Below are 21,806 nucleotides of genomic sequence, written 5' to 3' on the forward strand. Positions count from 1 at the left end.
TGTATAGCTCAGTGGTAGAACAGTTGACTACAGGTGTCTCTGCTGCCACTTGAAATGACTTTTTTTTAAAATTTTATTTAAGGAGAAAAAGAGAAAAAAAAGCAGAAAAAGTGTACAAGTTATACAGAATTTCAGAAAAAAAATAAACAGTAGGAAATCACTAGTTAATGGATTACATATTGTCATCTTAGAAATATTTGTTCAAGTTACAAAATTAAAACATATAAAGTGGACGTTCAAACAGTGAGACTGCAAATAGTTCTGTTCAATGATCCAACAAAACTCAGTAATATCATTGTCTATCTTATACACTTAAATATACATGCAGTTATATCATTTAGAGCACTTTCTTTTCCTCTCTTTTGTATAATGACTATTACTCATTTTGGGTTTTATTACTCCCACAGTTCTTGTTACTTTTTTGGAAGAGAGTAAAACCAAATGTGACATAACAGAACAGAGTCGGTCAAATCAAAAGGGTGGACATAATAGATAATGTAAAAAACATAATACAAGGTGATCAACAATGGTTACCATAATGCCTCCCGCTATCTCAAATAGAATTGCCTATATCATCAGTTATAATAAAATTGAACAAAACAGTAAAGAACGAAACCAACAAAACCAAAACATTGGAGACATTACAGGTTTTCAAAAGTAGATAATAGTCAACCAGAATGGGCGTCATAATGAATCCCACTATCTTCACAGCGTTGCCTAAACTTTCGAACCTGGTTACTATCAAGCAAAACAGAATAGAGGAACATCAGTCAAAATAAGATGGTAAGAGCAATACAGGGCTTCAAATCAAGTTAATGGAATGTCAAAGTGGGTTACTATAATATATCCTGCTATTTTTTATTTTTTTTCCCTTAATTAAAAGGATAAAAATAAAAAAGTAAATAATAAAATGGAGATTGAGATAAAAGAGGGCATAACAACAAAACAGCGCAGATCAAAACATAACCATTTAAGCAAAATAGTGTTTCACCACAAGATAATCCCGACATAAAAGTAGTTACCATATTGTCTCTTTCCTTGAAATCTTTGAGTATAACTTCGTATACTGTAGCATCAAATATATCAAAACAATGTAAAACCATTTAAGAGAATGACAGTATTACAGGGTATTTAGAATCAACTAACAGAAAATGAACAATGGTTTCTGTATAATCTCCTTGTCTATAAAAGTTTTTGTCTATACTATCACGTATAATAAAATCCAATAAGATACAACATGTTAAGACCTATGGAGACAGAAGAACAAAAGCTCAATGGGACTTCAAAACAAGATGATATTAAATCAACATTACCTATTATGACATCGTTTTCTCCAAAATAGCTGTTCCTATCATCCAGTCTTCTCTGCCTCATTTCTGTTGAGCTCTTTTTCTGTCATTAGTTGTCAGTTTGTCTTCTTCATTTTGTTTTCTGCTCCATTCATTGTGGTCTCTCTGCCACTGTTTCTGGAATCTTGGTATTTTTCTTTTTTAGAATATCCTGCAGTATTCTCTGTAGAGTTGAATTGGTGGTTGCATATTCCCCTAGTTCCTCTTTATCCTGGAAGCACCTTGTTTTTCTATCAATTTCCAGGGATAGTTGTGCAGGATATATCAATCTTGACTGGAGGTTATTATCTCTCAAAGCTTGAATTATTTCGCCCCACGCTCTTCGTGATTTGATGGTTTGTGCCGAGAAGTCTGCTGTAATTCTGATGGGTCTTCCCTTGTAAGTGATCTGTTTCTTGTCTCTGACGGCTTTTAATATTCTGGTCTTATCTTGGATTTCTGGTATTTTGATTATTATATGCCTGGGTGTAGCTCTGTTTGGGTTGTAGGTGGCTGGGGTCCTGTATGCTTCATATATCTGAGTATCTTTACCTTTTGCTAAATTAGGAAAATTTTCCTGGATTATTTCTGTGAGTAGCTTTTGTAGTTCATTTGTTTGTGTCCCTACCTCTTCTTTTATGTTCTTAATTCTTAAGTTATAGATCCTCTTATCATCTTCTAGGCTTTATATTATTGCTGTTTGTTTCTTTGTTATTTTTTAAGAAGTTTTTCATTTCATGCTCCCATATTACAAATCTGCCCTCCAGTTCAGATAATCTATCCTTAGTTTCTTTCAAGCTGTTATGCCAGTTTTCGATAGAGTTTTTAGTTTCCTGGTAATCTCTTTGAACCTGCTTCACGTATTCTATGTTTTCTCTATTTGCTCCATCAAACAATTCTCCCCTTTTTTTCTGTTCTTCCATTCCACCATCTGTTTTTTTTTGTTGTTGTTTTTTTTTGTTTTTTTTTTTTTTTTGGGTGGTGCTTAGTATTTCTCTAACTATTCTGCTTATGTCTTGCTTCAGGTCATTAATAACTTCACTCTTGAACTCGTCTATGAGGCTCTGGAGATAGCAGTTTATGTCTATTGGTGCCATGTCTGCTATTGCCTGTTTCTCAGGATTGGGGGCCGAGGAGCCTTTCTTGTTGCTCCCTCTTCCCATATTCTTTGTTCCTTATATACAAGCGTATATAGGAAGCCCAGCTTCCTTCCCTGTTGGCCACAGTCTAATTGAATTGCGTCGGCTAGGTCTTCCTGCCCACTGCAGTGCACCAGGGAGTTACGGACCAGGCAGCCTATGCGGGGCCCACCCCTCCAGCTCAACCTACCAAAGGCTTCACCGCTAGGGTGCACCTCTGGGCACTGGGACCTGGGTTGTGCTAGCCTACTGGGTCTCAGCCAGCAGCGTCAGGTAGGCTAGGCACTGCTCACCAATCCCGCTTGAGAAGGGGATATGTGACTGAAGTCACTACAGCACCCTGTTCTGGCAAGTCTGCCCGGTCCCAGAATGTCCTCTGTTGGATCCTCCTAGACCGTGGAAGAGTCCCAGTTTCCCTCACTCACCACAGGTTGATGCACGGCTCCCCACCCGTCCTGCTCTCAACTCCGTTCACTGATTCCCATTCTCAGGGCTTTCACATGTCTCTCTCCCTGTCGAGCCGATTCAGATGCAGCAGTGGCAGCTGGAAACCCAAATTGCGGCTTCCAATGGTGCGGGCTCCAGCTTCCACCCTGAGACTTTATCTGTTCCTGTTATAGCACCAGTATTGCATTCCCAGTTGGTTTCTCTCAGCCCGGTTCATTCTTGGGTCAGCAGGGTATATCTCCTCTTGCTTAGGATTGCTCACTCTGCATCATTTTGGATTCTAAGCTGGGTCTCTCAGAGAGCCTCCATAGCTGCTGCTGTCTGTCCGCCATGTTCTCTATTGAGTTTTTGGAGGTTTCAGTCCACACTCAGTTGGCTGCAAAGCAGGCAGGCATGGCTGGGCCGCAGCTCATGGCGGCCGCAAACAGCAAGGCAGAAGCCGGCAAGAGAGGACTTGAAATGACTTTTGTGATGTGAAGTACCCTGCCATCACCCTACTGCAACTGTTTTCTAATTAAGACTCCTGAATCCTAAGCTTTGTGATTTCTCTGTGTAGTGGATTGGTAAGTAGTGGTCAACTTAAATACCAGCTGAACTGAATCAGCATGGTGTTGAGCATGGATGAGAACTGCTGCCCTCATAAAAAGGAGACATAGAGAGGGAGAGAGAAGCATTATGGTATATGTGTTCTTCTAAGTGGTGGGTTTGTTTGGAGCCATTGGTTCTCCTGGAGGAGCTTGTCATGCTGGCTCCCCTGATATGAACTCAGCTGTTATCACTGGAGGACCTTAGGATCTTGTTGCTGAGAATGACTGCTGTTCACCTTGCAGGAGCTTTGGTCCTTACTTTGAGCATCACTTCCTGGCTCCAGAGGGTAAGATATGTGCTGTTTAATCTCCAGGAGAAGTTTGTCACGCTGGCTTCATGATATGTACTAGGCTGATCTCATCACTGGAGCTCAGGACCTCATTGTCGCTGAGGATGACTGTGGTACTTTTTAGGGGAGCCCTGGTCCTTGTTTGTCTCTCCAGTACAGAACCCTCAGCCTACTAGCACACATGCTTTACCCTGCTGGCACAGACTTTCTAGCCTGCTGACCTTTGGGCCTTCCCAGTGCAGATCCATGAAATAGAATTGCACGAGTCATTGTAATGGGTGCTAGGTTTTCAGTTGAACTCATGCAGGTTATTACCATGGGATCCAGGCCCTCAGGTGGGTTTTCTAGGTCTGTAGCATTATGGAAAGATTTCCTGTACTTGTTGTATTTGACTCTGGGTGACTAGCACAAAATACTACAATCAGTTGTGTATCCTGCATGTAATTATTCTACTTGCAACCCCCAACTACAACAATCTGTTCACTGCTTAAAGGCCTGATCACAGTGATAATGAGAATGGTGCTTGTTTCCTGGTTCTTAGCAGCATCTGTTTATTGCATTTTCTGGATAAGTGATTTTTACAGATCATTGGTGCAAAAATGAATTACCCTAATGTGCTGTTGTTTGGATAAGTATTCCTCAAAGGCATATGTGTTACAGCCTGTGATGTTATTGGAAGGTGGTGGAACCTTTTATCATCATCAAAACGGTAGTGACCTTTGTTGTGATTTCAGGAGATATATCTTTCTTCTTATATAGTTATTCTTTTTAAAGCTGATAAGCATGACTTATGACATTTCTTTGTAAGAAACGTAATAGGTAAACACTGAGTGTTTTATTGTAGACCTTTGGTCAGTTAGGTGGTTCTTCCAAGTACTTTCAATACTTTTCTCCACAGCTCTCTCATGAGTTCCCAAAGGGTCTCACTAGCTCTAGGGAATCAAGTTTTCAGGAAGCCCTTTGGCTGAGGTTCCAATGACTTGTGCTCTACTAAAGTAGCCAGTTCTGTGACTTGTTCTTTAAAGGAAGCATCCCCATCTATCAGGAGATGGCTGGGGATTAATTCTTTAATATTACTCTGTTTTATGGGTCTCTCTTCCTTTTTTTTTTTTTTTTTTTTCATTTTTATCAGTACTGGAGATTGCCCTACTTGCAAGGCAGGTGCTTATGCCACTGAGCTAAATCCCCAGCCCCCTTCCTTTCTTTCTTACCTACTTTTCTTCCTCATGCCCCCCCCCCCGCACTGGTACTGGATATTAAACCCAGAGGCTTGCCCACGCTACACAAGTATGTACCAATGCACCTTATCCCCAGAGTTTTTATTTTTCATTTTGAATCAGGGTCTTAAATTGCACAAGCTGGCTCTGAACTTCAATCCTTCTGTGTAGATGGGAGTATTTACCCAGCTATAGATTTATTTTGTCATTTAATAACATCATAGACTTCTCTGCTGGTCCATATATTTTTTTTAATGGTGCTATGGATTTAATCCATGGCCTATGCTAGGCATTCACGCTACCACTGAGCCTTGCATATGCCAGGCGAGTATTCTATCACTAAGTACGTCCCGCCACCCCTCCCCTATAAATCTTACTATTTTTTTTCCTTACAAATCTCATTCTTATTCATGGCTGCCTGACTCTATTTTATAAGTAAAATCTTATGTATTAAACCAAAATTTTTAGATACAACATTTGAGTACATCTAATTATTGGTCTAGCCATTAGTTGTTTTCTGGATTTGTTCCAGAATGATTTTAGTGTGGATCCATAGTTACTCATTAATTCAAAATTTTAAACATTTGACAATTTGCCTTAAAAGCCTCAGAAATATTAATTGTCTATACTTGATACGAATATTTATTCCTAAATGTATGTGACAGACTGACAGGAAGAGGAACAATGTGGACCTAAAACCTGCTTAAATGTCTGGATAATCTGTCTGATTAAGAAGAGTTTTTTTTTCTCAACTCTTAATAAAGACAGGATTTAAATACTGTCAGATATTTTTTCTGACCATAATGGTATGAAGCTAGAAAGTAATAATGGGAAAAATTGGAAGTTTTCAAATATGTGGGTATTAATCAACATATTCCTTGACAACCAGTGCATCAAAGAAGAAATCAAAAATGAAATTTAAAAATCTTGAAACAAACAAAAATGGAAATACAACATCCTTTCCCTACAGTATTGGGGATTGAACCCAAGTACTCTGCTATTGAGCTACACCACCAGTTTTTATATTTTATTGTGAGACAGTTTCTCAATGAGTTGCCCAAGCTGGCCTTGAACTCGCAATTCTCTTGCCTCAGCCTTCCAAGTAGCTTCAAATATACACATGTACCTCTCTGCCTGGCAACATATACAAAAATTTATAGAGGATAACAAAAGCAGTTCTAAGAGGAAAGTATAGCTATAAATGCCTATATTAAGAAAAAAGAAAGATATCAAGTAAGCAATATAACTTTACTTGTCAAGGAACCAGAAAAAGAAAAACAAGCTAAGCCCAAAGTAAGCAGATAGACAAAAATAATGACATCAGAAATAACTGATGCAGGGCTGGGGATTTAGCTCAGCAGTTCAAGCACTTGCTTGATAAGCACAAAGTCCTGAGTTTGATCCCCGGTACCAAAAAAAACAAAAACAAAAACAAAAAAAGTGACACATTTCAAAATCCTGTATTGGATCTACTGTTTTTTATTGTTTTATTTTCTTTTAATATCTTTAAAATAAAAAGGAAATAAGTAAAAAAGAAAGTGACATGGATGACAGAAAAACAAAACATCAATAAAACTAAGATTTTAATTTTTTGAAGGATAAAATTGAAAACACCTTAGTAGACTAAAAGCAAAGAGAAACATTCAAAGAAAACTTTAAATAAAAATAATACCACAGAAGTGCAAATGCTCAAACACTACTTTGAACAATCATGTCAACAAATTGAAAGACCAATAAAGAAATGAATAGATTCTTAGAATCACACAGCTTACCAAAATTGAATCATGAAGAAAAAGAAAACTGAGTATATTAACAATGAGAGAGATGAGTGACTTTCTCAAAAAGGAAAGTCATAGGATGAGATTCATTGGAAAATTCTATATATAGAGAGTTAATGCCAGACCTATCAGCAATGGAAAGATAGCCCCTGCTCCTAGACAGACAGAACCAATATAGTCAAAATGGCCATACTTCCGGGATTGATATACAGATCAAAACACCAATCAAAACACCAACAGCATTTTTCATAGAACTAAAGTAAACAACCCCAAAATTCATATGGAACCAAAAGAGACACAGAATAGTACAATCAATCCTGGTAACAAGAGCAAAATGGGAGGCCTCAGAATTCCAGACTTGAAGTTCTATTACAAAGCTACAGTGATAAGAAAAAAGGTACATAAAAGTGGTACAAAAAGTGACATAAAGATCAGTGGAAGTGAGGAGAATCTGCAGAAACAATTTCAGGCAAATTCAACTATTTGATCTTTGACGAAGGAGCCAAAAACATACATTGGAGGAAACTTTAATAAATGGTGCTGGGAAAACTGGCTGTCCACATGCAGAAGGTTTGCTCTAGACTCTTCACTATGTACTAAACTAAGATCAAAATGGATCAAAAAACTAAAAGTTAAAATAGATATTTTTAACCTACTAAAAAGTAAAATAGACAAAACTCTTGAAGTGATAGGCATAGGCAGGCACATTCTCAACAGAAGAAAATAGTACCAAGCATCAAGAAAGGGTATCATATCAAATTTAAGGCTTCTGCATAGAAAAAGAAATAACCAACAAAGTGAAAAAAAAAACACCCTATACAACTGGAAAAAAATTTTTGCCAGCTATTCTTCAGATAGAGGACTAATATGTAAACAATAAAGAACTTAAAAAAAAAAAAAAAAAAAGAACGAAAACCCATGATAAAAAAAATCCTCATGATTTGCAGACCAGGGGTAGAGAGAACAAGGCCACACCACAAGCAAGCCTAGTCTGGGACCAGTACCTTGCTCAGGCTGCTGCTGGACTGGAACAGCCAGACCCCAGCGTCTCTGAGTCAGTGCCATTTGCAGACCAGCGGTAGGAGACAGCAAGACCACACCAGCAAGTGAGCCCCATCTGGGAACCAGTGCCATGCATAGGCCCCTGCTGGACTGGAACAGCCAGGCCCCAGCCTGTTCCTGTGAATCAGCACAATTCATGGGTCAGGGTAGAGAAAACAAGGCCACCGCAGCAAGCAAGCCCAGTCTGGGAACCAGCCCCATGTGCAGGCCCCCACTGGACTGGAATAGCCAGACCTCAGCGTCTTTCAGCAAGTGGGGCGGCAAACAAGAAGTACAAATCCTGTTACTCCCTGCAGTAAGCAATAGGCTTATCTGGAGAGACACAAGCTGTGATGAAAGCTATGGAGGTGAAATGCAATTGGATGCCTGTGGTGCTTTGGTGTTTCACTGACATTACAGGTCTCTGGGCAGTGGTCTGATCATAGGTTCAGAGGATAGTGGTACCCAGTGTGACATCTAGGGGGATCTCCTGAGGGTTACAACCATTGTTGACTCTGTGATCTTGTTTTGGAAGTCCTATATCCCTTCCATTGTTTTGTTAGGTTGGGTTTTATTCTCTTTTGTTTTGTTTGATTATGTTAAATCTGGTGGCAGGAGCAGGTGTTTCAAAGATAGCAAGCTATATTATGGTAGCAATTTTGGATTTACTATTGGCTTTTTTGAAGTCCTTTATTGCATTTATTATTTTGTTTTTATTGTTTCTATTCTGTTCTGTTTGATTTTTACTATGTCCAAAGTTATCTGCAACTATTTTGAAGACATCAAAAGGCATTAAGGTAACTATATTGATTTTTTAATGTTTTGAAGTCCTGTATCTCTTATTCTGGCTGTTTTTAATGGCTTTATTCTGTTTTATCCTCTTTATTTATTTATTTTTTAGTTTTTGGTACTGGGGATCAAACTCACAACCTCGTGCTTGCAGCTGCTTATGCCACTGAGCTAAATCCCCAGTCCTATGTTTTATCCTCTTAAAAAAAAAAAAAAAAAAAAACCCTACCGAAAAATAGGCAAGTGAATAAATGGACACTTCACAGAAGAAGGACAAATGGCCAAAAAATACAAAAAGAAATGTTCATCATTGTTGACCATTAGAGAAATGCAAACTAAAATATTACTGAAGTTCCATCTTACCCCAGAACAAATAGTCATCATCAAGAAATCAAATAATAACTAATGCTAGTGAGGCTGTGTGAAAAAAAAGAAATTCTTAGACATCATTGGTTGGAATGTAAACTAGCATAACCACAATGGAAATCAGTATGAAGAGTCCAAAAACTAAAACTAAAAATTCCTTTTGATCCAGATATTCCCTTTCTAGGTGTATTCCCAAGGAGCTAAAGATACCATGTTACAGGAATATCCATATTTGAAGCAGCACAGTTCATAATAGCTAAATCTTGGACACAGCCTATATGCCCATCAACAGATGAATGTGTAAAGAAAATGTAGTACTTATGCACAAAGGAGTATTACTCTGCCATAAAAAATATAAACTTGAGTCATTGGTAGGAAAAGGGACACATCTTAAGAAGTGAGATAAACCAGAAGTTCAGATGTCACGTGGTTTCTCATATATGAGAAGAAGCACCATACAACAGTTGGCTGCATTTCTGTTCACTAACAATGAGATAAGAAAGAAAAACTAAAAACAATCCCTTTTACAACAGCATAAAAATTTGGGAATAAAATTAACCAAAGACATAAGTGATCTAAATACTGTAAACTACAAGACATTAAGAAGAGAAATTAAAGAAGACATAAATAAATGGAAGGAAATCCCATGCTTGTAGATCAGAAAAATTTAAATTGTTAAAATATTGGTACTAGCCAAAGCAATTTACAGATTCAATACAGTCCTTTGCATAAGCCCAGTGATGAACTTGGGATGTAGTAGCTCAATGGTAGAACATTTTCCTACTATACATTAGCCCCTGGGTTAGATACCCAGGACAAAAAAGAAAATAGAGACACTCTTCACAGAAATAGAAAAAACAAGGATGAAAGAGTTGTTCAGTGGTAGAGTGCTTTCCCAGCATGTTTGAGGCTCTGGATCGAAATACTTAGCAACACACACACGACACATACAACACACAATATACAACACATACGCACACACACACACACACACACACACACACACACACACACACTTGTTTATGTCCCAAGTTGAAAAAAAATTTTAAAAATTCATATAGATCCATAAAGAACCCTGAATAGCCAAAAACAGTTGTCTTATTTTTCTGTCACTGCAGAGATAAAATACTCAAAGCCCAAAATTAAAAGGTAAGGTATTTAGCTCATAGTTTGTAGAGGTTTCAGTCCTCAATTGGTTGGCTCCAAAGCATAGTGATTATAGAAGAGAGACAATTCATGGCAGGTGGAAGGTGGCAAAGCAAGCAAGCAAGCGATGACCGCAGCTCTTTCTATCCCTTGTATCTTATCCAAGCTACTTATGGAGAGTGGCACTCACATCCTTAATCCTAGTGCCCTTGATCCTGCCATTGTACCATGAATCACTTCCAGTGCCACATTCTCCAGATCCAGCTACCTCTGGAAAAGCCCCACCTATGGCCACATGAGGTGTTGGTAGGCATCTAAATACAAGGCACAACAACAGTCTTCTTCTGGAGGAAGAACAAAGCTAAAGACATCCCATTTTCTTTTTTTTCTTTTTCTCGATACCGGGGAGCGAACTCACGACCGCCTGCTTGCCAGGCAGATGCTTATGCCGCTGAGCTAAATCCTCAGCCCCCAGACATCCCATTTTCTGATTTTAAAGTGTATTCCAAAGTTATATTGGTTAAAACAATGTGAGATTGGCATCAAAATGGACATGTGGAAAAATGGAACTTAACAACTGAGAAACAAAGCCGCACATATATGTTCAACTAATATGTGACAATGGCACCTTGGATATACAATAGGGGAATAATAGTCTCTTGCTAACTTGTGTTGGAGACAGGGAATGGATATCCACATGTGAAGGAATAAAATGGGCCCTTACCTTATATCACTCACAAAAATGGATTAAAGATTCAAATGTAAGGCCTGAAACCATAAAACTTCTAGAAGGAAGCATAGGGAGAACTTTCCCTGACCCTGTCATTGACAGTGATGGGGAGGAGTGTTCAGACATTAAAAGTACATATAAGTAACAAAAACAAAAATAAATGCATGGTACAACATCAGACTGAAAAGCTTCTGCATAGCAAAGGAAATGATCAAAAAAAAAGACAATCTGCAAAATTCAAGAAAATATTTGCAAATCTATTGAATGGTTAGTATGTGATATACATATTATATATATACATATATAATATAAGGGAACTTTCACAATTCAATTGCAAATAATAATAATAACCTAACTAGAAATGGACAGGGGGATCAAACAGTCATTTCTCCAAAGAAGATATGCAAATACAAAACAAGTACAGGAAGAAATACTCAACATCAAAGAAGTGCACATCAGAATCACAATGAGATCTCACTTCACAACTGTTAAGATAGCTATTATCAAAAAGCAAAAGATAACAAAATTTGGGCAATGTTGTGAAGATGACAAGTCCTTCATGCATGATGGGAATGCAAATTAGTGTAGCCACTATGGAAATATACCAGTTCTTCAAAATAAAAATGTAACTATACATAATATGATCTAGGTGTTTTGGGTGTGTAACCAAACAATATGAAATCAACGTGTCAAAGAGATATCTGTACTCCGATGTTCATTACAACATCATTCACAACAGCCAAAACATGGAAACCGCCTACATGTCCATTGGTAGGCACAGAGACAAAGAAATCATAAAACATATATATGTATTATCCACTATAAGGGATACAAAATCCTTCCATTCTATCTTTCTGTGATAACACAGATGAATATGTATATTGTGCTAAGTGGAATAAACCACACAGAAAGGCAAATACTATGTGATCAGTTTTACCTATATGTGGAATCTAAAAAGAAAAATCAAAATCAGAAACAGAGTAAATTCAGTACTACCTTGCCATAAAAAGGATAAATGTGAGACATTTCGAGGTAAATGGATGCACTTCGAGACCATACAGTTAAGTGAAGGAAATCGAAGATACCTGTTGAAATATTGCATTGTTTCTCCGGTATGAAAAACAAAAGGGTAAATAAGGACAACATGTATAATAAATATTGTGAAACAGGAAGAAAATGTTCAAATAAGGAGAACAAGAGAGGGGGAGGGGAAAGAAAGGAATGGAAACAAAAAATAGAAGAAATGGAAACAAACATTTTGTAAAAAAGGAGGAGAAGAGAGCTTGAAGGAAGGGGAGGAGAAAGAGAAAAAAGAAGAATCAAGATATATCATATACAGGTATATGATCAATGCTATCACTATGTATATCTAAAATGTACCCATAAATTAATTTTTAAAAAGAAACAATAAAATGGTGGTTTTCAAGATCTGGAGGCTGGAGGAAGTGGCTGAGGAAAATGATCAAAGATTCAAACTTTTAGTTGTAAGATGAACAAATTCTAAGGATCCAATGTTTTGCATGAGTAGTGATGGATGTAGTTTGATGATGATAATCATTATTCAGCATATAGGCATATCAAGTCATCAGATTGTATATCTTGATTACCAAGTTACAATCTTTATTTGCCAATTAAGGGAAAAAACCAAAGTGTTTTTTTCTGGTTAATGTAAAATACGTATATGAGGAGAACCAGTTGGCCAGTTTCCAGATGTATCAGCATCATGATATGTAGGGTTGTTATTTTTGGTGTTTCTCAGTTGTGCTGCTTCTTGGGCTAAAGCTCAAAATACAAGTCCTTAAGGCTTTGTGTGGTGTGGTGTGTGTGTGTGTGTGTGTGTGTGTGTGTGTGTGTGTGTGTTGGGGATCAAACTCAGGGGTGGTTGCTCAGGTAGAACACAAATTGGCAGTCCTCCTGCCTCAGGCTTCCTGGATTACAGTGCTGGAATTACAAAGGAGAGCTACCAAGACCATCTCCTAAGGCTTTTAAAAGGCTTAGAGATGAGTCTGACAGCAATCTTGACCAACATGATTAATAGACCATAGAGATTATAATATAAATTTGTTATTACTTCTAAATATAGACCTTTAAATTTTATAGTATTCACTATTTTAACTGTTAGTGTTTGAAGTCAGAAAAATTAAGAACATATGTAAATAGACAATAGACTAGAAAGGTAGGAAGGTAGATATATGATAGATAGATAGATAGATAGATAGATAGTAGATATATGATAGATGACATACAGGGTTTGGAACCAGGCAGAACTATTTTGAAAATCCACATTTGCCATTTGCTATTCTGTATCTTACTGAGAGTCATAAAAAATCAAGCTAAGAAGAGATTATGATTTTAAAGTACATAATGACTGACATACAAAACCCTAAATTATAGTTTGGTTTTCTCTAATATGTTGGTTTTTTTTTTTTTTTTTTAATCTTTTTAAGACAGACTCTCGCCATGCAATTCAGGCTGGCCTTAGGCTCACTTTGTAGCCAGGCCACTCTTGAACTTGGTCCTCTTGCCTCAGCCTCCCGAGTGTTGGGATTACAGGAGTAATGCTAGCATGTATCTGTAATATATGTATCTGTTTTTTCAAATCACTCAAGTAACAACATTCCTATCAAGAGACAGCTGATGCTTCTTATTTCTATATGTATTTGGTCACTTATTTATTAACTCAGCAAACATTTATTGACCAATCATTATGTGCCAAACATTGTACTGGGTACAGGGGACATAAGGATGAAAAAAAACTGAGTCTTACTCTGCAAGGAAGGGCTGACCTGGAATTTGAATTTGCGCTTTCTCTCTCTCTCTCTCTCTCTCTCTCATATATATATATATATATATATATATATATATATATCAAATTCAAGGAGCACTTTTTTCTGTGTTAAAGAGTAACTATATGCCTCTGGACAGTGTGGCACACTCCTGTAATCTCAGATACTCAGGAGGCCAAGGCAGAAGGATTACAAGTTCATGACCAGCCTGGGCAACTTAGTGTGACACTGTCTCAAAAAATTTAAAAACAACAACAAAAAAATAGGGTTGTAGCTCAGTGGTGAGGCCCTGGGTTCAAATCCCATAGAGAAGGAGGAAGAGTGGTAGGAGAATCAGAAGAGAAAAAGAGGGAAGAGAGGGAAGGAAGGAGAGGGAGAAAAAGGAAGAAAAAAAGGAGGAGGTTACATGTTGAGCATTTGGATGAGATGTGATCCAAGGAGTCATGGGAACGCTCCTGAGTATCTGGGGGCTTCATACATTGGGATACAACTTCTGTAGTCCACATCACTGCAAGGGGGGCAACTTTCTAAATCAAGCTTCCCAAAGTAGAAAAAGATTGCCTTGTGGTAGAGAACACTCTATCACTGCCAGGAGAAGTCTGGCAGAGGTTGAATGCTGAGCTCTTTGAACTCATACATTGGGAGGAAGATTGGCCACTAAGATCCCTTCCACCTTGGAAGGCGAGAGGCTCTTGCATTGAGGTCTTACATGTGCATAGTTCAAGACTGTGACTCTCTCCTGGGCTTACACCCCCAAGATGGCTCACAAGCAGGACTACTGGCCACACAAATAGTGTGCATATGGGATACAAAAACAATATTGTTCAAAATGATCTTCTCACCAATCTGTCCCAGTACCAGAATTTCATTCTTTGACTTTAAGTTAAGTATCTTTGTTAAAGTGCAACCAGTTCAAGGTAATGCTTGAAAAAAAAAAAAAAAAGGACATCTCAAAAAACATGTAAATTTACTAAAGAGGCTCCAACTGGCCAAATATAGAAAAACCCACAAAGAAATGATAATAGAGTGTGACATCATAAGAAAAAAATCCATGAGTTTTAGAGACACTAAGGAAAAAAGGAGGCAGGTACACAGAGAAATATTTCTTCTTTATAGAATACCAGTCTAAATTTAGAAAAATGATGGATTTGAAAAATAATTATTTTGCAGCTATCTGTGAAACAGTTAATATAAGTAAGCATCATCACCAGATACTAAAACCTATGTACGTACCCATTGTTGCTGAGTAGTTACGTAGCCTCTAAATACACAGATGGCTTATAAATTCAAGGGAAAAGGAAAAACAGGTCAGACATCAGCTTCCCAACCATACCTTCCCACAAGCTCACAACATTTGTCTCCTGAAGAGGTGAAAAATGGAAACACCGCTTTTGCAGTATTTTTGCCTTTATTCTAAACAAATCCAAAATAGGACTCTTTCGAATATTGTTATGAAAGCTCAACACCCTCCGAAGTGTGCCAACATTTCCCACCCCATCTTGCAGGTCAGGGTGTGTTATTGTACATTCCTCAGTCCACCATCAATGCCACCGTACAAGAAAACATCCTGCTCTCTGTTCAGTACTCCTGCCACGGAGTGCCTACCATTGAATGGAGGTACACATCCAATTGGGCCATGCAGAAGATTGTAGAATGGAAACCAGGGACTCAGGCCAACATCTCTGAAAGCCACAAAGGCAGAGTCTCCACGTTTGACAATGGCTCCATCCAGCTCTCGAGTGTGGGCGTGAGAGATTCCGGTTACTACGTCATCACTGTGACAGAGCACCTGGGGAGCAGCCAGTTTGGCACCATTGCGCTGCATGTGTCTGGTAAGACAGCCCCAAGTCCCCAGGGCCTTGTGAACTGTGCGTGCGAGTAGCATGTGATATCAAAAGAGACCTCACCTTCCTTTCCTCCCCTCACCCTAGAGATTCACTATGAAGACCTCCACTTCGTTGCTGTCTTTCTGGCTTTACTTGCTGCTGTGGCTGCAGTGTTAATCAGCCTCATGTGGGTTTGTAATAGGTGTGCATATAAATTCCAGAGGAAGAGGAGACACAAACTCAAAGGTAACCCTCTGGGCCTTGTGATCCATCAATTCCCGGTTTTGAGGTCACAGGTAATACATGTTATCTTATTCATACCAAAAGACCATCTTGTGGCTAGTTTTCAACTTGTTGATTTGTCCTTTGCTTTGCAGAAAGCACAACTGAGGAGATTGAGCTACAGAATGTTGAGTGTTAGCCAAGGCTGGGCACAATTACATTCCTACCTCAAGAGGAAAACATTTTCCAGCCAAAGGAACAAACACAGCAAATTTATTCTACAGCTTCCTGTAGTCCTGCCCTTCAACCCATCCCTGATGGGAGAGCCTGAAGGTAACACAGTTGACTGCATGGAGTTGGAGACCATAGATTGGACAAAATCAGTTCTAGGACTTGCACTGAGTTCAAGGAGAAGAGAGACCAAGACTTTCAACCAGGAACTTTGCTTGGCTGCAGCTTTAGGACACGCTAACCTGTAAACAATGGCACAGAGCAAACACCGGCTGTTGCTCATGACACTGGCTCTGGCTCCTGCATGACCTGCTGGAGGAGGCCCTATGTCAGGGGCTCCTGATGCACAGCCAGCACTGGGACACACTCCCTGTGCCTTTGCATTTCTGTCTGCTCTGCATACTGCTGTACCCTCCCAACCCCTTTCTTGAGTCCTACCGCCAGTGCTGTGGTAGCTCCTGAGAAAACCTGAGGCATCCGGACAATCTGCTGCCTCAGAATCACCCTTGGGGGTGACGGGATGCTCATTGTGTTAATTTTCTCAGAGGTGAGACCTCATAGTTTGGAGCTTTAGGGAGAGTAGTTCAATGTACTCCCGAGGGACTGGGTTTGTATGCAGGGAATAAGGACAATATCCTTTCTCTCCCTCTCATGTTTTGAAATTAGTTTCATTTTCCCTCTTATAGCCCAAACTTAGAGCAGTTTGAAAATGAAGAAAATGAAGTTCATGTCCACTATGGGCAGCCTCTAGCCTCCTGGAAGCGGAGCCTGCAGAGTGGGTGGTACAAATGGAACCTCAGTAATCTTGGGCTTCAGATCTGTCTTTTTCTATCACCAACACTTCATGACCCCAGCGAAGCCCTTGCTCTCTCTCCTACTTGGGTTGAGGAACCCTTGGCCATCACCTACCTCACAGGGAGGGTAACAAGAGAAGCACCTGGTATGCTTAGAGCATGCCAAGCAATTTAAGAAAGCATGAGAATGCCTCAAGGATCTGGAATGTTATACTGGAAAATGCTATACCAAATATTGGAAATTAAAATGACCTTAGTTACTGTGGCTCCAGCCATGTAGAGATTAGGTTCTGGCTGGGGTTTGTTGGTCACAATGTTTACCTGGAAATTTTCCATCCCAACTTCCATTTGGCAAGCTCTAAAATCAAGCATGAATTTATTTTTCCTTCTTTCCTCTCCAATATTCATTGCTACAACCAAAGTTATCACCCTGATTATGATAGAGATTTAGGCCAGCACCTATGTTTCTAGACCTCGACTGCAAATTCTTATGTGCAAAGATGAAAAAGTGCCACAATATTACTTTCTTTCTCTTTCCTTTCAGGTCCCCAATGTCCTTATCTTTTCGGTTTCCTGTGTGGAAGGTAAAGAGTTATCTGGAGAAGTTTGTTGAGGTGTTTCCCTAAATAACAAAGCCAAAGATACCAGAACTACCAGTATCTGGAGAAAGGCTCCAAAGGCACTACCATACTTGATTCAAAAGGCAAAAGAACAAAGTCTACCCAAGTGACAGGAATCTCTGGCACCTGACACCCAGAAGATACCCTCAGGCTATGTCCTGTGTACACACATAAAAACATGCGTACCTGTGCCCCCTCCACAGGGAGCAGCCAGAGGGACCCGGTCCTATGCAAGACAGTTGGCACATGTGGTGTGAAGAATCAGGGCACAGAGTACTTGAGAAAAAGGGAGAGTCAAGGATGATTTGGTTCTTTCTCCTCTTTCTCACAGAAAACCCAGCAGCATAAAATGGGTTTGGAGCTGGGTAGCTGCTGCAGCACCTGCCTCCTCACCAGAACTCTACCCCTCCAATTATTAGCAGCAGGGGTAGCAAGCATCGGCATAAAAGAGATGGCAAAGGACACAGGACCCGCAGGGAGGCCTCCATGGGAAAATTCAGATGCAAATTAAATCTCTTCCAAAGAATCTCAAAGCTATCATTTCTTTGGAAGGAGGATTCTAGAAACTCCTTAACTTTAAAAGCCATAGGTTGAAGTTTTTCTTTAAAAAAAAAAAAAAAGAATATTAAATCACAGAGATTGACTAATACAAAGTTAAGTTGTGTTTCAGCGATGAAAAAATTGTTTTACAAAAATGAATGAAATAAAATATGAATATAAAGCCCTGGTCTCTGTGTGAGCCCAATCCTGCCAAGAATTCTTTGGGTGATGATTCCACGGGTGCTGAGGATATATAAAATCCTTAACCCCAGCTAGGGTTTGGCACATACTTTAAATGACAATAGAACTGACCACATTAGTTCTAAATGCTTTTTAGCAATTCAGAAAAACAATACCTTATTAATGCCATCATTTTCCTGTATTATAGCCAGAAATCCAGTTTGAAGTTTGTACTTCCAGAATATTAGTTGTATCTCCATAGGATCTTTTTTCCTTGTGGAACAGGCTGAAGACTAGGATGTGACAGCTGTACCAAGTTCAGCAGTATGTACTGCACATGCTCTACCCACAGTGTACTCTCGAAGTATTATCTAAGAACCCAAGAAGATACATGATGTTCTCTGTCATTTCGTGGTATTCTGGGTATGTAAGCAGAGCTAGAATAGAGAGCTCAAATCCTCTGAAGCCCACAAAACATGGTGAATACCTTCATACTTCAGGCTTACTCTGATTTGAAGCAATACCACAAAAAGATGAGGAGCTGGGGCTGGGGGTTTAGCTCAGCGGCATAAGCGCCTGCCTTGCAAGCAAGCAGTCGTGAGTTCGATCCCCGGTACCAATAAAAAGGAAAAAGACAAAACAAACAAAAAAAAGATGAGGAGCAAAGCAGGGTGAAATCAGTCCTGTGCAATGCAGGAATGCAGAGACCCGGCCTAAGGCAGAAATGTAACCATGGGTAGAGAAAAAGAGGCAGGAGAGGGAGCCCAGCTGTGAGCAAGGATTCTATCTAATATGACAAGAATAAAACTCAAATGAAGTCTCTGACAGAATACCCCTCCCTTTGGCAAGGGCAAGTGTTCTCTTGAGCCCAATTTTCAGGCAAGCAAGATACATCTCTAGTTTATTGAAAGCTGAGCAAATTATGGTTAGCCCCACATATATCAGGCATCAATGAAGAACAGGATTAGGAAAGTGACACCTAACAAATTAAATACAAAGGCAGGGAGAAATAAATGGGAGAGGTAAGCCATAGTGCGTGGCTTTAAAATGTAACAGGAATAACCCCACTCTTTATATTCACGAAAGCACTCATGATCTTCTTATATAGAACATTTAGAGATGGGAATCCTGGACATTCTGAATTGCTTCCTCCAAATCATAAACTTGCTATCTTACCTGTTTTTCCAACTTGTAGTTACTTGACTCTTAGAATCACAGTTGCTTAATGTTTTTTATTTGCATAGCAAGTGAGAAATTACCATTCATTACCAACCTTAATATCCAAATTTTTGAGGTTAGCTCAGAAGGTGTCTTTGCCCCATTACATGTGAGGAAACCGGTTCAGAGGGTGATCTTGCTGGGCTCATACAACTGCCTTTTTAGTTACCTAATCTGTTCAGATGGAATTTAAAATAGAAGATAGTATCTGTGCATGGGACCTCACCCATTCTAATCAAAGTATGGTGATATCCATAAGCTATTACTGGTTGATGACAGAATAAGCATGGAAGCAAAGCATTCAGAAAATTTAATATTTGACAGCAGTTTTATGCATATTAAAATCCAATAAGGGCTGGGGATTTAGCTCAGCAGCATAAGCACCTGCCTGGCAAGGGTGAGGTCATGAGTTTGATCCCTGGTACAAAAAAAAAAAAATTAAAATCAAATAAAAGTTGTTTTTACATCTTAAAAAGATTTTGGGGAGTGGTACCAAGGGTAGAACAAGGCCTTGGACTGAGCTACTGCCCTTCCCCTCCCTTTTGCAGTGGTAGGGGTTGAACATGGCATCGTGCACACCACCAAACTATATCCCCAGCCATTTTTTTTTTTTTTTGAGTCAGGGTTTCACTAAGTTTGTCAGGCTAGCCTTCTTTGTGATCCTCCTCCTGCCTTACCCTCCTGAATGACCACATCTGGTTGAAATTTTATTTTTCTAGTAATTATAGATGACAACAACAACAAAAACACACACATCTCTAATCCCATTATTTGGAGAGGTTGAAGCAGAAAGGTCACGGGTGGGCAATTTGGTGAGTTTCAAAACAAAGTATTTTAAAAGTGCTAGAGTTCTTTTAGCTAAGTTGAATGGTGCTGAAACTGAAACAGAGTGCCACTCCTGGGAAGCAAATGGGTAAAGGCAGTCTGATTGTCTGAAAGTCCTTTCTGTCCACTTCAGTGCATTCAGAGAGCTTCCCTTCAATGATGAATGGGAGTGTGGGGAATGCAATTTTGGTGCTATGGCTGTGCAGCTATTATGCCTTTGGATGTTACTTTAGAACACCTAAAGGAAATGAACCTTTACTACCTCCTCTGATGACATCCCAATTTGCAGTGTCCTCTCTGCCGTATTTGGCAATCGAAGTGGGTAACGACTAGCTTGGGTTTGTTTGGTAAATGCAATTTCACATCTGTCACTCTTGTTACATTGTGTACAATCAAAAGCAAGAGACAAAACAGGACAATTATTTTCACTTTACTGTTTTTTTTTTTAATATCATTTTTACTTAACTAGCAGTAAATGCTGGTACTAGTACGGGGTAATCTCTACTTAACCATATCTTGATGTGCAAAAGGCCTTTCTAATATTCTATATTCAGAGTGAAGGGAAAATTGGGATCTCTGAAGAAGCCACTTTGTATTTATGAGTATTAATGAGTAAGGCTGCTTGGATGGCTTGCTTTTTAACACACACACACACCCGCTGCCCCATCCTGTGGGTCAGTGGAGGCCACTTGGCCAGGGAAGACCAGCAAGGAAGCCATGCAGCACTGTGTGGCACCGGTGGCCCTGCCAGCTAAGGACAACCAGCAAGGTAGCCATGCAGTCCCCCATGTGGTGGTGGTGGCCCTGCTGGCCAGGGAGAACTAGCAAGTAAGCTGCCCTCCCCAACGCCTGCTCTGCAAGCAACTGGACAGGACACAGGCTGAGGAGATAACTGAAGTAGAGAAACCACCTGGTATGTATTCATCAACTTTGCAAGCCTGGGGCTGGTAGTCTGAGCAACTCTTTGGAGGGTAACAATGTGCAACACGGTGGTGATTATATATTACCTACTGTCCCATCACTGTTTTGTTTATTTTGTTTTATTCCCCATAAAATTAAAATGGGGGGGACCTAGGAGCCAGGGATGTTGCCTAGTGCAAAGGCTCTGGGTTCAACCTATTGCAACAAAACAAAAACAAACACCAAAAACTGGTCCTTCCATGAAAATGTAGCCAAGGCAAATTTTTTGGGCCTCAACAATATTAGAAGCACTAGATTTTAAATAACTAACTGGAGATTATACCAATTGTTTTTAGGCGAGAACTCTACTAAGGCCATACGTCAAATATAAAAATTTCTACCAGTCCAAGATGCAGAAAACAGCACCAAGTCTTTTCTTTGTTTTGTTTTGGCTTTTTGGTACCAAGTATTGAATCCAGGGCCTCATGTGTATGAGGCAGGCAGGCTACCTCTGAGTCCATCTTCCATCCACAAAGATTTTTCTTTAAACAAAGTATCCTTTTTTAAAACAGAAAACTGCAGAGAAATACAAAAGGATATAACTTTATGTACGTGTAAGTGTGCAAGATAGATAATCGTACTACTAAGTTTTTGTTAGTTCATCAAACAGAATGGTTTGTACTGTCATTGTTTGATTGTCCACTTTTTATGTTTTGATTTTGTGACGAACAACTACTTCTAAGATAATATGCAATTTATCAAGTAGTGATTTCTCAGTCTTTTTTAAAATTCTGTGTTATTTCTAC

The 21,806-nt window shown here is 39.3% G+C and overlaps 1 protein-coding gene across 4 annotated transcripts in view; it reads left to right on the forward strand.

The window, feature by feature from the left end:
* The window catches only part of Vstm5 (V-set and transmembrane domain containing 5), a 35,540-nt gene extending 14,264 nt beyond the window's left edge, over positions 1 to 21,276 (forward strand). Inside the window, exons 2-5 of one of the 4 annotated variants that reach the window (XR_010049777.1) lie at positions 15,150 to 15,476; positions 15,576 to 15,766; positions 15,848 to 16,470; positions 17,262 to 21,276. Coding sequence is in view for 3 of the 4 variants with exons in the window: in XM_063256233.1 (XP_063112303.1) it covers positions 15,150 to 15,476; positions 15,576 to 15,766; positions 15,848 to 16,171 (842 nt within the window). In the remaining variant the exon portion in view is untranslated. Of the gene's footprint in view, positions 1 to 15,149; positions 15,477 to 15,575; positions 15,767 to 15,847 lie in introns of all 4 variants that reach the window. The other 3 variants (XM_063256234.1, XM_063256233.1, XM_063256236.1) reach the window with 3 other exon arrangements.
* Positions 21,277 to 21,806: the final 530 nt, after the last annotated feature.

Source organism: Cavia porcellus, unplaced genomic scaffold (assembly GCF_034190915.1).
Source record: "Cavia porcellus strain 051 isolate PalLab524CR breed Dunkin Hartley unplaced genomic scaffold, mCavPor4.1 scaffold_9, whole genome shotgun sequence".
In the NCBI taxonomy this organism is placed as follows: domain Eukaryota; kingdom Metazoa; phylum Chordata; class Mammalia; order Rodentia; family Caviidae; genus Cavia; species Cavia porcellus.